The sequence below is a fragment of the Mytilus californianus genome, unplaced genomic scaffold (assembly GCF_021869535.1).
Source record: "Mytilus californianus isolate M0D057914Y unplaced genomic scaffold, xbMytCali1.0.p SCAF_8, whole genome shotgun sequence".
NCBI lineage: Eukaryota > Metazoa > Mollusca > Bivalvia > Mytilida > Mytilidae > Mytilus > Mytilus californianus.
Genome location: NW_026262734.1, coordinates 45,007,110 through 45,020,869, shown reverse-complemented (window position 1 = coordinate 45,020,869; position 13,760 = coordinate 45,007,110). Strand labels below are relative to the sequence as shown.

The 13,760-nt window shown below is 31.7% G+C and overlaps 1 protein-coding gene across 8 annotated transcripts in view; it reads right to left on the bottom strand.

Moving 5' to 3' along the window:
* Positions 1-13,760, bottom strand: part of LOC127712112 (uncharacterized) — a 468,529-nt gene that overhangs the window by 10,138 nt on the left and 444,631 nt on the right. For 3 of the 8 annotated variants that reach the window (XM_052218369.1, XM_052218364.1, XM_052218365.1), the window contains exons 28-31: positions 5,743-5,917; positions 4,117-4,270; positions 3,024-3,310; positions 1,954-2,035 (exon numbers count right to left, since the gene is read on the bottom strand). The exons of 4 other annotated variants lie outside the window; for them this stretch is intronic. In XM_052218369.1, coding sequence (XP_052074329.1) covers positions 1,954-2,035; positions 3,024-3,310; positions 4,117-4,270; positions 5,743-5,917 — 698 coding nt within the window. Of the gene's footprint in view, positions 1-1,953; positions 2,036-3,023; positions 3,311-4,116; positions 4,271-5,742; positions 5,918-6,438; positions 6,685-9,939; positions 10,069-11,697; positions 11,747-12,235; positions 12,322-13,304; positions 13,543-13,760 lie in introns of all 8 variants that reach the window. One more of the 8 variants, XM_052218373.1, reaches the window with a different exon arrangement.

Sequence of the window (13,760 nt, the reverse complement as noted above, 5' to 3'; positions counted from 1 at the left end):
AATCAAAATTGGCCCTAAAATACTAACGAGAAGAAATTACTTGTAGTATAATAAGAAAAAAAGTTGATCACAAATCATTTAGGAATATAGGAAAAATACAGAACAAACAAGCCCTTATGTATAAGTTGATCAATGATGATGTCATACATATGCAATCATATGCTATAAATTTGACTAATGTTTTTTGTGATCAATACATTTTTGTAAGTCCACAAGATAACGTACGATTCTTGATTTAGCCTTTTCTATGCCTTTCGGCAAATTTGCTTATTAATTTCATTTCAATCGTTTCACGATTAACTATGTCATGCACATATATAAAAAAGAATAACCTATATAACTGTTTACCATTTGACGTATAGCAACAAACAGTCAATGAAATTACACATTTTTTTCAAAAATATAATTTCAGCCCATCTTTTTATAGTTGCCTTGTGTTTATTTTCTTTACCATCCAAAAGTCTGTCAAGTAGTACCTTTATGTATTTATAACTTTCAGAATATTGAAATCAAAGCGAATCTTTGTGAATACGACACGGTATATTTGATGAGTTTTTATATTATATTTTTGACGATAGAATTACAGTTCTTGATATATGAATTACTTGTAAATAATGAGATACTTGACAGCCATTGTATAACTACGTTGTTATACTATCCCGTATAGAGTTGTTGCACGTAATTACTCCCTTTCGGAATGATCAGATCTATCTACGAAGGGCCTCATGGAAAATTCATAAGGGCAAAGTAGATTATACTGTTTGCATGCAAAGTTAGCATGCTAAATTGATGACGCATGAAATAACTGATGTAATAACTGATAAAAAGTAGGTAACAGGTTGTCGTCACGATATTTTATATCCGTTATTCATGACTATCGTACTTTATTTCGCCTTTTTAATCTTTGTTTATTCGAGCGTCACTAATGAGTCTTTTGTAAAAGAAACGCGGAACTGGCATTCACAAATTTCAATCCTGGTTTCTATGAACAATCATTCACAAAGATATATACTGGTTAAAATTTTCCTCCAAAATAATCAAAACATCAAATCTTTATTTTTAAGGTAGATGGGATCTAAATTAAAATCCATAGACTTTTTTCATAATTTGTCACAACGTAGTTTATATCATACTTTTTTCAAAAATATAATAAAAGTATTGGTCACCAGGTTTTTTTGTACGCTACAAGTTGTGCTAAATTGTCATTTTGTATAGATTATGCATGGAAACCAAATTTTGTGTGATAAAAAGAAAACTACATAAAAGAATCGGACGCATGAAATTATTAAACGTGTTGTTTTCAATTTTTTAAAATAGAATATGAGAAGTTTTAATAATATGCTTTCAGATACGTAAAAGAAAAAAAAAATGAATCACCGGACTCGTTTTCTTGCTACATTATAAAATAGGTAAATTCACAACACATTCTATAATAAAAGTTACTTTATCTCCCCGTATGTGGAAATATTCAGTTTTTTGTAAAAAACAGCCGTGAAATATGATAAAACACATGAACTATATTTGCGTAAATATTTTTACACATGAATTACATACTACTCTTGGAATTTGCATTTCACAAAAGTTAAAGACCTATTTTTATTTGCTATTTCAAATCCAAGGTGGAGGAAGACACTCCTGCTACCTTAATACGACTGAAGGGCCATGCTTATTATAATTAACTTGCGTAGTGTCGATTTCAGCAGTCCTTCCTCACAACACTGTAGAAAGAGATTTTGTATAAGGACCACAGCCCGAACAAAGGACATCCATATAGTGTAATGTATCAACTTACATAAGTAAATACCACACGACGGGGCATAGGTTATGTTACTGCTGAGAAGTGGAAAACAGATTTTCAAATATGGAAAAAACAGTGGATTATGTAGAATATTCAATAAAAAGTGCATTGTATTATTGCAGAGAAAAATTGTTTACAAACTAATAGCTAATTACCATTTTGACTTTATAGCTCCAATTCTCTCCGCTTCTTCTGTTGATGTTAGTTTCAGATCAAAGTTTGCGTTGTACAAAAATACTAGGGTAGAAGAAGAAAAAGGAACTACTATACTGTAATTGTTGTACATTCTAAGGATTTAGTGTTCGAGGTTCGACTGTAATCTTGCCAAAGGTTTCTAACGTTAACAAATATATATGAATAAACGAGATTTTGGGTATAAGTAAATGAAACAACTACCCAACTATAGAAAAACGACAACACTCAGTCTTCAACAATAGAAGAGTGTCTAAATAATATGACTACCTCTAAAACGTCCCTACTCTGTAATAACTGTGATAAGACTAAACTTTCTAGTTGGAGTAAACTAGTTAAGTGAAAGCTCAACTATCCTTCTTAAATCTTGATCAGAGGATATACAAAAGATACAGAAAGGAACAAGTCACAATTTATTGACACACATTTAGACAATATTAGCTACATTAGTTTACCGATGTTCAAATCTCATCGACTAATTAAAACCAATGCATTATTGTGCTCATCATAAAAAAAATTACTCACTTACGTTTAAAATACCGTTCTTAGTAATGGAATCCAACTTAGTCTTATATCTCTATGCATTGATTTTTTGAGTTATCGTTTCTATTGAAATTATCATAAATGGCTTATATCTACCAAATGTTAACTCTGAGGGATAACTGTCTCATTAGAATTTTGTACCACATTTTATTTTTTTTTATATTGACATATAAATTTTGTATACAAAGCATGAATGTACTCAAAAGTAATTAACCAAAGTATGAACATGTTTTAGGGTCATGTTCAGTAAACATAGAATGATTTGATAACGTTTTATGGTTAGTTTTGAACTTTCAAAAAGGAGGGTCATAGTTCTTCATAATATATGCAATTAGTTAAAGGTGTATATAATTGTATACAATTAAATAGTTTAATGTTTAGTAAGGACATTATCACTAAACCACATTTTGTTCTTTAAAACAAATGTGTACAGTATGAAAATATGTTAACCTTATTATGCTATCTTCAATTTTTTATAAAATTTCATTACCTAGAACAAACAATGGATGTTCACTCCTTTTCTGCACCTGAATGTCATCAGAAGAATTTGAGCTGCCTTGGTCATCTCTATGTTTGACTTTACTTAAAGGTCGATTTTTGATTTTGTAGCAGCAGTATTTGATACACCAAATAATGACGTGAATAAGAAAAAAAGGTAACACAAGAAGCTGTAAATGTATTGGGAAAATTGTCTGTACGCTATACTCTTCAAGGAAATCAGTCTGAAGCTGCGACCAATGGAACTTACATTCATCATTCACTTTTTGATATGTATCACTGAAAATATTAGTTCAATATCAACTATGAAATATGAAACTTCATATACAGGCTGTAGGACGTTTTCCCCATATATCTGTTTCGCAATTTAATAGAAAGACTCACACTGTTCATTTAATGTCATATGACTCTTACATAAGATGGAATTATGAGAAACTAAGGTTTAAACTCCCTAATGCAAAGTTTGCTAAAAAGGATTTGGCTATAATTTTAGGTCACTTATAAAAAAAAAGCTCTTGAACTGTTTCGGTTTTATACATCCGTGGCCTTCAAATATTCGGCTTTAAGCGTTCTTGATGAATACAAATCCAGAAAATCGCTTCGGGCGCATTTAATTAATAACATGTTGTTTTGAATTTTTACAGCACTGGGTCGGTACCTTTACTGGTGCACTATTAGTCTCCGAGGGTATAATCAGCTTAGTAGTCAGTATTTCGGTACTGACATGATAAATAACAAACCTTTTTTACATTTTCCGTTAATGAATTTTGAAATTATGAAGAAACAAAAGCATCAACTCCCTCAGGCAAAGTTGCCCTAAGAAAGATATTTTGGCTATAATTTTAGGCCATTTTTGAGTATATAGCTCTTAAACTGTTTTATACAGTATTGGCCTCCAAATATTCGGCTTTGAGCATTCATGATGAAGGTAAATCCAGAATAGTTCTTCGGAAACAATCAACTTATAACGTGATGTTTTCATTTTTGTGGAACATAGTAAAATATTCATTGTTAAAATCAATTCTTTTAAAACCAATGCTAACCAATAAAGGACCCTAAACTTGAACAAAAATTATATCTCTTACCTGTAGATTGCTATGAGTAGATTCAATAGTAAAATCACTGCAATCAATTCATACAATGCTTTCAAATATGGTGAAATATGTAATCCCATTGACGTAGGACATCTGCGTACTGCACCACTTGTGTATATTGTTTTATTGAAAGTACAATCAGTTACTGAAATGATTTAAGATAATTGAAGTAATAATCAAGGGTTAAACGGAAAAGGGACGCACAATTTGCGTTTTCATCTGATCACATTTTGTAATGAACATTTGTCAGAATTTATAGAAGTAAATCGTCTTTGTATATTCTATACGTTGCAATCAATGTTTTGCTGTAGTGTTTTCGTTTAGCAAATATCTTTAAGTGTTCACAACTGATGATCCCATTATATTGTAGACTCGAAATAAAAACCTTTTCTGTGGATGAAAGTGATGGAGACTTTCCAAAAACTCTAAACAAATCATGACGAAGTTTAAGTAATAGAAGAATTGATAAAACATGCCAACAATTCCAACAAAAGTTCATTTGTGTTACTACATTTTTGATTTAGTTAAGCCATTCCAATTGATATTTTATAGTGTGTCTTTCTATGTTGTGATGTTACACTATTGTTTCAGATAAGGGAGAAGGTTTGGTACCATTAAAACGTTTAATCCCGCTGCAATTGTTTGCACCTGTCCTAAGTCAGGAATCTGATGTTCAGTAGTTGTCGTTTGTTGATGTGGTTCACAAGTGTTTCTCGTTTCTCGTTTTTTTATATAGATTAGACCGTTGTTTTTCCCGTTTAAATGATTTTACACTAGTAATTGTTTGGGGCCCTTTATAGCTTGCTGTTCGGTGTGAGCCATACTTCGTGTTGAAGACCGTACCTTGACCTATAATGGTTTACTTTTATAAATTGTGACTTGGATGGAAAGTTGTCTCATTGGTACTCATACCAATTCTTCCGATATCTAATGACACACAATTGATAAAATGAAATGTATTTCAACCACATTTTATGTCCTGATACAGACTTATTTCTTGCAACTTGGTAACGTTTTGATCCTGCTTTTTCTATATATGTTTACTCTGTTAAAAATCCCTACTATATAAGAGATAAGATACAGGTTCGTTACTTATTATGAAGGTCAAAGTGGGAACTAATCCATAAAAGAAAGAAAAAGATAACTGTTGGCTACTGGAAAAAGCTTTTGAATTAAATGATGGGTTAGTGAGAAGTTTCAGCTAGCTATAAAACCAGGTTTAAGCCCCCATTTTCTACACAGGAAAATGTCTGCATCAAGTCAGGAAGATGACAGTTGTTATCGTTTGAGCTTTTGATTTTGGCATTTGCTTAGGGATTTTCCGTTTAGAATTTTCCTCGGAGTTCGGTATTTTTGTTATTTTACTTTTTAAAACCTACCAAATTTACAGCAATTCTCATTGCATAAACCAGATAAGAATCCATGCGAATGTTTATTTGATGAGAAACTATTGTAAAAAGGTATGACTATATATGTGTGCATATAGAAAATATCAAGATGATTTAGTGAAATCGCGGTCTTCCTAGATACAATTAGTTTAGAGAAGATTGACAAAAACTTTTACGAATTCGTCAATGGAGTTTCAAAGAGCTAGCTAACTTTATCATTAAAACCCACGTGTATCGCTGTCTAGATTAAGTTCTCCAAAAAGCATCCAATAACCATTCTGCATGACTTTCTCTATCTCTTCCCAACTAAGTTCAGAGTTTGGATAAAGCAAGGAATGAAATGAAACATTGTAGCTCATCATGATAACTGTTAAAATAATTAGAAAAACAAACGTGTCCTTGAACTGAAAAGAAAGAGAAAGTTCATGAATAAAATATAAACATTTGCACAAGTAGTATAACAATTAAGAATGATAATCTGTCCTTCCTTTTTGTTGTAATTTACGTACGTATGCTTTTGGTTTTTTTCTGTATGTCTATTATAAACTTAAGGATTTTATATAATAACGCCATACATGTACCTACTTGAACTACAATCTGTACTTGGACATCTGTGCTTGTATAATTATAATGTTACATACAGAGTGTTACCAATCAATTGCTAAATCAGTATTTTTTCGTTTTGATCAGTGTAAAATTGATGAATTTGAGTTTCGCGTTTTGGATCCGGATGTATTGTTGTCGACGTACCAACTATAGCACATGTACAGCATCTCTCAAATGAGAACGTGTCTGTTTGTTTTTGTTTCATATACATTTATACTTTATCATTTACTCCTTTGTGTCTCGTTTGGGCATCATGCAGTAAGTTTTCCTCAAACTATTTTCATTGGCTCCTAATTTCAAAATGTTAAAATATTCTTACCATTTTCTGAATTATAACAAGTTTTGGTCCCAGAAATTCAGATATACTAAACATATTTAATATACGAATGCTGAGTAGAATGAAAGTAACGACCAAGAATATTTTGGATGCGTCTTCATGTATGCCATTGTCTGCAAATTTTAAGCTCATTCCAATTGTGTATGCTAACATCAATGCCCAATCGAGCCGATTCCACCAACTAGAGATATATCTTTTGAACCTTTTTCTTAAAACTGAAACAATTGCCTGTAAAGAAAAATCATTGAGACAAAATGAAATAAATATTCCATGGTTACAATAATACAACTAGGTATAGATTAAATAATGTAAAACCTAATATCAAAATTAAGATAACTTATTTTTGTAATGATGATTTGATTTTGGTGTCTAAGATCAAAATCAGTTTTTTCACATTTTGATTCACGATGTTCTTTAACGTTTGGCAATGTCGAATTAAGAAGCAGAAGACATCATTTTGAAAACGCACAATACCGACAGTATAATTTTTTTTTAATAATTTGATCCAAGGAAATACATTTTGTCCGAAGAAAAACTGTTATTTGTTTATATTTGTGTATTTTGTGTTTATAATACCATAATTTTGAACAAAGTGGTTATTAACTGATTTCGTCAATATTGTATATTTGATTTGAAAAATCGTTCATAGTCACCTTGAAATAAAGCTCTAAAGCTAGTTTGTAAAGGGATATTTTACTTCTAAATGTGCTCCTTTTTGTAGCTAGAAAGATTACGATAAAGTTTATAATTATATAATTGCAGTTGAGCTATCAGATTTGGGAACGTTTGCTTGAAAATAAAACAGCTAGGAAATGGTTGTAAAAAGACTAATTCAAACGTGTTTTTTTCTGCATTGAATTATTGCTTGTATTCAGCAGATTGTCCCACACTATACTAAATATATAAACAAGGCGGGGATCCATCAACATAAACCGATAAACTCGAATTCTGAGGAAGCAAGATTTTATTCGACATTTCAACTGGGTTTGAGCTCACTATGACAATTACGGTGTGTCTGTGTTGCAAGTTCACTTGAAACATGTTATCGCGATCCTTGAATAAAATAGCCCTATTCCTGATTTTATCATTTCGTCTGAGTATGGATTAACATGGAGAGTGAACTCATCTCGTCGAAACTTACTGTCCCGCCACCTTTTGAGTTGTTGTCGTTCATTTAGTTTATTGTGTTTAACCTTGATATTTTTCTTAAATTGATTTAAGAAATTTGAACATGCGGAAAATAAACTACTTACTGTTGCCTCATATTAACAGAATTTATATGGAGCATTGCGAATGAACATGATTTCCTGAACTTTGTGTACAAGTGTCAACCGTCGATATTTAAATTTTGACGCCACGCAGATTTTTTAATGACGCAGTTTTAGTTCTTTGGGCTTGTTTTATTCTTTGCTTGTTTTCTACGAGACTGATTTTACATTATACTTATTGAGATCACAGGGAAGGAGTTTAGATCTTCTATGACTCGTTTACAACTGGTGAAACCCCAAAGAACGTAGCTAGATTCGACAAATAACATCTGAGGTCAATTTGATATCAAATATTAGTATTGGCAATCTTAGATATAGCACGATGCATTATTGTATAAACTGGAAATTAACGGAGAAATGTTTATTTATATCATTGTAATAGTGATGTACTGCTAGCTATTAGGTTATTGGACAGACTGTACAGCAGGAGACTTGTAGTCAACTAGAATCAATTATGAACGTTTATTTAATTTAAAACTCAGCATGTCATCACTGTTACAAGTACAAGTACATTGAAATTCTACAAATGTTTTTTCTTTGCAAAAACAAAGCATCAGCCAAAGACTTTTTACCGACATTAAATTGTTTTGGTAAACAAATCTTGTAAAATATATTTAAATGAAGGGCCTTTTAAGAGAGTATACCAGATATCTATATTTATTACTCTAAGTTGTCGAAAAAATTATAGACTCAAAACCGAATGCAAAGGTTAATTCAAAACGGGAAAAACTTACAAAACTAATTGTTAGACTATATCATGAATATACTGGCCTCAGCAATTAAATTTATTAAATTATGTAACGTTCTGGTGAACTATCATACACATTTTAAAGACAAACATCTACACTCTCCCAAGGATGAAACGCAATATGTGAAACAATGTAAGTATTTAAAATTTGGAATAAAGAAATAATCATCTCATTACTGTGAAATTTGGCACATTGCTTATAAAGATTTTAAAGGGCATTTAAATATAAACATTAATCCCAGCTTTAACAACATAGCATTCAGTCCGAAATCAATACATGTCGAAGACTCCATCAATAGAACGTCAGCAGTAGCACTAAATTTGTTTGGATGAGCATTGTCGGGCTGGACCTACTCTCTTCGGAAGTTCATTTTGCTGCACCAGAAGCGCATTTCGTCAATAAATGTTTCTTTAGTGATGATTGAGGCCACACTATTACAAATGCAAATCTTTTAAAAAGAACAGCCTATAAAACAAAAAAGGGCAAAAAGTATAGCCAAATTTGGACACAGAATTAGAGCTTTGCATAAGGCATAATCTTCATGCTAGAATTGAAGTACTGGCTACTGGGCTATTCATACCCTCGGGAAGTAACTGTTTGTCATATAGCTCTTCAATTGTTTAGGTTCTTATATATGATAGGCTTTCAAATATTCGGCTTTGAGCGTTGCTGATAAAAGCAAACCTAGACAAGCGCTTCAGACGCATGAAATTATTTAATGTATTGTTTTCATTGTTTTTCATTATCAGTTTTATTGACCAAGTGGGAGTTATATCATTAACGGTACGAATTTTTCTACACCAGATGAGCATTTCAACAATAAATGTCTCTTCAGTTATAGTCAAGTTTCTCAGTTGGAGAAACCGAACCATCTCGGCCTGTAGATGTAATCATCGGTCGAACAGAACTTCACGATCAGCTGTTGAACTGTATTGCTGGTACCATGGCAAATGTCAGTAAATCGTTTTCCGTTGGACATTATTATTTCTAGCGAATGCATTCTGTGATTTACATGCCTGAAAACGATCAATTACGCTGTTCCGCGTACAGATGACTAGACTAGGAGTACCGTAGCGGGTTCAAGAAATTGAACATTTAGGTGTCTGCTAGGTCCAGCTATAAAACTAGGTTTAAACCATCATTTTTTTCCTTTAATTGGATTTGTTCGAGCTTTTGATTTTGCCATTTTATAAAGGTATTTGGAATTCATATTTTGGTTTGGGTGGGTGTCTTATTTGAATGTGAACAACTAGTTATATCACTGCAATAAGCTTGAACCGATGATGCAAACCATTATAAAAAAAACACGTACGGTTTAGACCTTTTCTTGAAGAAGACGAACCAAATTTGTACTGGTTTGTCCTATGAACTATTCGATAGAAATTATTAAATGTCAACAAAACTCCCACATCCACACAAAACCGACATTAAAAACCAACATGTGCATATTTTGACATGTTTGATACCTGTTTTGTTTCATTGAGCCAAAAACTGATCATCCATCCTATTATTAAAAGGTCTGTGTAGGAGAGTTCATCATTCAAGTTGAAAAGCAACATGTATGCATATGCTACCAGCAAAGCCAAGTATCCAAGCTGAAATGTAAACGAAATATCATTGATGACAACTAAACAAATAAATAATTCATTAATTGCTATTTGTGCGGTATGTTCAATGTTGATCTTGCAGGCTTATTATTAAAGAGGCACTAGCTAAGATACGTATAAAAAAAATCTAAAAATATATATTTTTTTCTCAACTATTAATAAAACATTGTTAAAGTGAAATAGTGAATAGATACTTAACTTTTAGCAGCCAGTATGGTTCAATTTTGTCAAAATAAGCTAAGAAACATCGATGATAAATTATTCACTTGCAAGTGATTAATTCGACCTCATTGAATCCGTATTCATGTGATCTTCAATTAAACCGCTTAGCTAGAGATGCATTACTCATGGATTATGCGTTTTAAGCTATTAAAAGGAAAATAATGTCAAAATTGAAAATGAAACAAAGGGAAATCATGTGATTGACTGATTCGATCCAAAATCTATAACTTATAACATGAAATAACAGACATAGAAAAATTCAATTGCACGAGGGTGCTATCAATTTATTTATATGTTTATATCTTTTTATGTGACCTTCATCAGCTTTCGGAGGTCATGTCGAAAGTTAATGAAATGGCGTCTTGACTAAACTACACACGAAATTCTGATACATATTATCTAGTATATGCATTGTTAACTGTTATCTAACAGATCTATTATAATTTGAACATGTGTTTGAGTATGTTATAAATCAAATATGAGAATTTGAATCAAATCGGTGAACATGATGTTGACAGCTAGTGCACCTTTAAGTGTTGTCAAGTTCATATTTAAAACTTTAAATAAAAAAAAACCATATTAACTTCCTTTTTTAAAAATGATCATATGTAGTCACTGTTTTGATGGTCTTAACTGACAATAGAAAAAATAGATAACTAATTGATTTGTTTTGAAATGCTGCATAATATCTTAGGCATGAACACTTTTTTCTTTTTAAATTTTCAACGATTCTTGAAATAGTCGACCTAAATTCAGTAAAACATAAAATTCATTTATTATAGTAATAAAAAAATGGTATGGTTTTTAATTCATGTTCTGTACGTTTTTTTTTTCTGGTCAATTTCGTATGCTTATTAGTTTAACCCGCGAATTTAAGACCATACAGTGTATTTGAGGGTGGTTGTTTTATTGGATTCGAACCGTACACGAGGCTGGTCCAAAGCTAAAGAAGTAATCCGCCCTATCGTTTTCCAATCATGAATATTGTCTACTTCTTTTCAATTATCGTTTCAGCTCTCAAAGGAATATTATATAACCAGCTTCATTGCATATATAACATAATGAGCTTGTGGCTTGTATATATTGTGAAAAGACTGACCAAATTTACTTTATGCTGCTATGGATGACCCAGTTACTTCCGATCAAACTTGGTAACTGCTGGATGTCTCTTTAGTAACTTAATCGTCATCAAGTTCTGATGGAAAAGTTGTCTTCCGTTGTTGCAATAAATGGCGCGACAAATTTACAGTCAAATAAATCAATATCATATATGTTATATATGTATATACAATAATCATTTGGTTTTACTAGACATCTTGAGACACCACTTACAATGACTTACGAGCTAATTAGGTCAGAAGATATTGAAATGATAGTGGAAGTAAATGTTCTTACCATCTGTATTAAGGCTTTCATAAAAGGAAGATTGTACTTCTTGTAGAACCTGTAATAAATGAATTGCTATACATAAGAAACTATTTGTAGTTTTAAATAGACACCTATTGATCTCATCATCTGAAGAAAGATTCATGCGAGGCAAAACAATATCTAGCAATTAACTCTAAACCACGAAGCAAGGCAACATTAATATGTTTAAAAAAACACGTGCATTTGACATCATATCATATATACAGGTTGTGTATAAGCAGTAAACAGAAATGTTTTATTAAACCAAATGAACTTTAATGCAATAACGGTATAAGCATACTGAAACTCATGCACATTTCGACCATTTATAGATCTTTAAAGATGCACACAGTCAAAACGTTTGCACATAAAAATCCTCATGAAAAAAGAGATGATAAAAGTGAAATTGACCGAAAGAATAGCCAAACCAGGAACGAAAAGCAGGATATTGATCAAAGATCGTACATATTATGGAGTGTTTATGTTTTCAATGATATTTGCAAATGTTATTAGTTATAATACTTACCACCTAAGGGGGCGAGCTTTTACGTTGATCATCAAAAGCGGCATCATAAGTATGTGTAAAACGGATAACAGGAAACAAAACCCAATCTATTAAGAGGTAATTAAGGACAGTGTATGTTATTAAGATGGCAAACACTAATATTTGTATTTGATTTTGTCATCAAATTGACCGGTAGATCCCCTATTTATACTGGGTTTGTGCTGCTCAACCTTCAGGTTTAGAGTGTAGTTTGTCTAACGTGTGAATGCTGATTATCGTAACGTCTAGTTGTCATATGCCTTTTTTGATTTGTAGTCTTTAATTGCCCCTTTTATTTACTTCCCCGATACCGATAAATACCACATTTATTCCCTTATCAGTCTATGTAAATTTCTTAATGAAAAATAAAACTGTTCAGAATTAACATTTTGTTTCAAATGAAGAAATACATAGCATGAACACATTTTTCTCCTGTCCGTGTTGTAAAGTAAAACGTTTATTTGCATAGAAGAAAGTAAACTTTCTTGAATGTCACAAATCAACAAGGTAATGTATTTACTTTCTTTTTAGTGTTTACAAATACCTCCAATTGATCCCCGCATTTTACAAAAATGTGTGATGTAATATGTTTCGGTGTTGAACTGGTAAATTACCTCTCCTATCGAAAGCACTAGAGGAAAACTTCAACAACAATTAAAATCGCAAATGTATGTAAGGTAACGAATTTAAAATAGTTGAAATGAAGATGTCCCAGCTAAATTAACTCGCAAACATCTCGTTTTTTGCCGTTTTCGGTAGTCTTGACATGAATTTGATTGCTTTCGCATAATTTGAAAGAAAATATAGCCTTTAAGCATACGCTGTAACCAAGATCTAGTCTTTTTAAATGAGTTATTTCCTTCAACTTGCTCAAATGACGAATTCTATTTATGTTTTCCCGAGTTTGCCTACCACCTTGAAACCTTTAATACGGTGTACATGTATAAAGAGAGAAAATTTAAAAAGCAAAAACGACCAACAAGACAAAATCTTCAATAAGTCTCCTTACTGGACTAATTGTACTTTAATTGAGATTTTTACCAGTATTTACCTGACGAATTAACGATTTCTCCTCTCCGTACCACATTTTATGCAGAATGTCGGTAACAGTCTCATTTTCAATGAATGTCTTATTTTCAGTTTTAATTGCATCTTCTAAGTATCTATGGTTCAGCAAAAGACGACCAGCATGATTAGCTGTTTCACCAAGTTCCTTTTCAACTACATCGTTCTTTTTAGTAGCCTCGTTTATAAATCTGGTAATCAGGGTTGCACGCTCCGTGAAATATCTATAAAATAGACCCGTTTATTGAGAAGTAAATATATGCTAAAAATGTTAATGAAGTATCTCTTGTCCATCATATAGTTTAAGGATTTTCCTGTTTGCAAGTGACTTAGATGAGTGTTTACACATGCAGGAATGTGTTTTAATATATCATTATATAATGTGTAATTTCAAAACATTTTAGTCTTTAAGGGCCTATTTCAAAATGGCATGTAACTTATT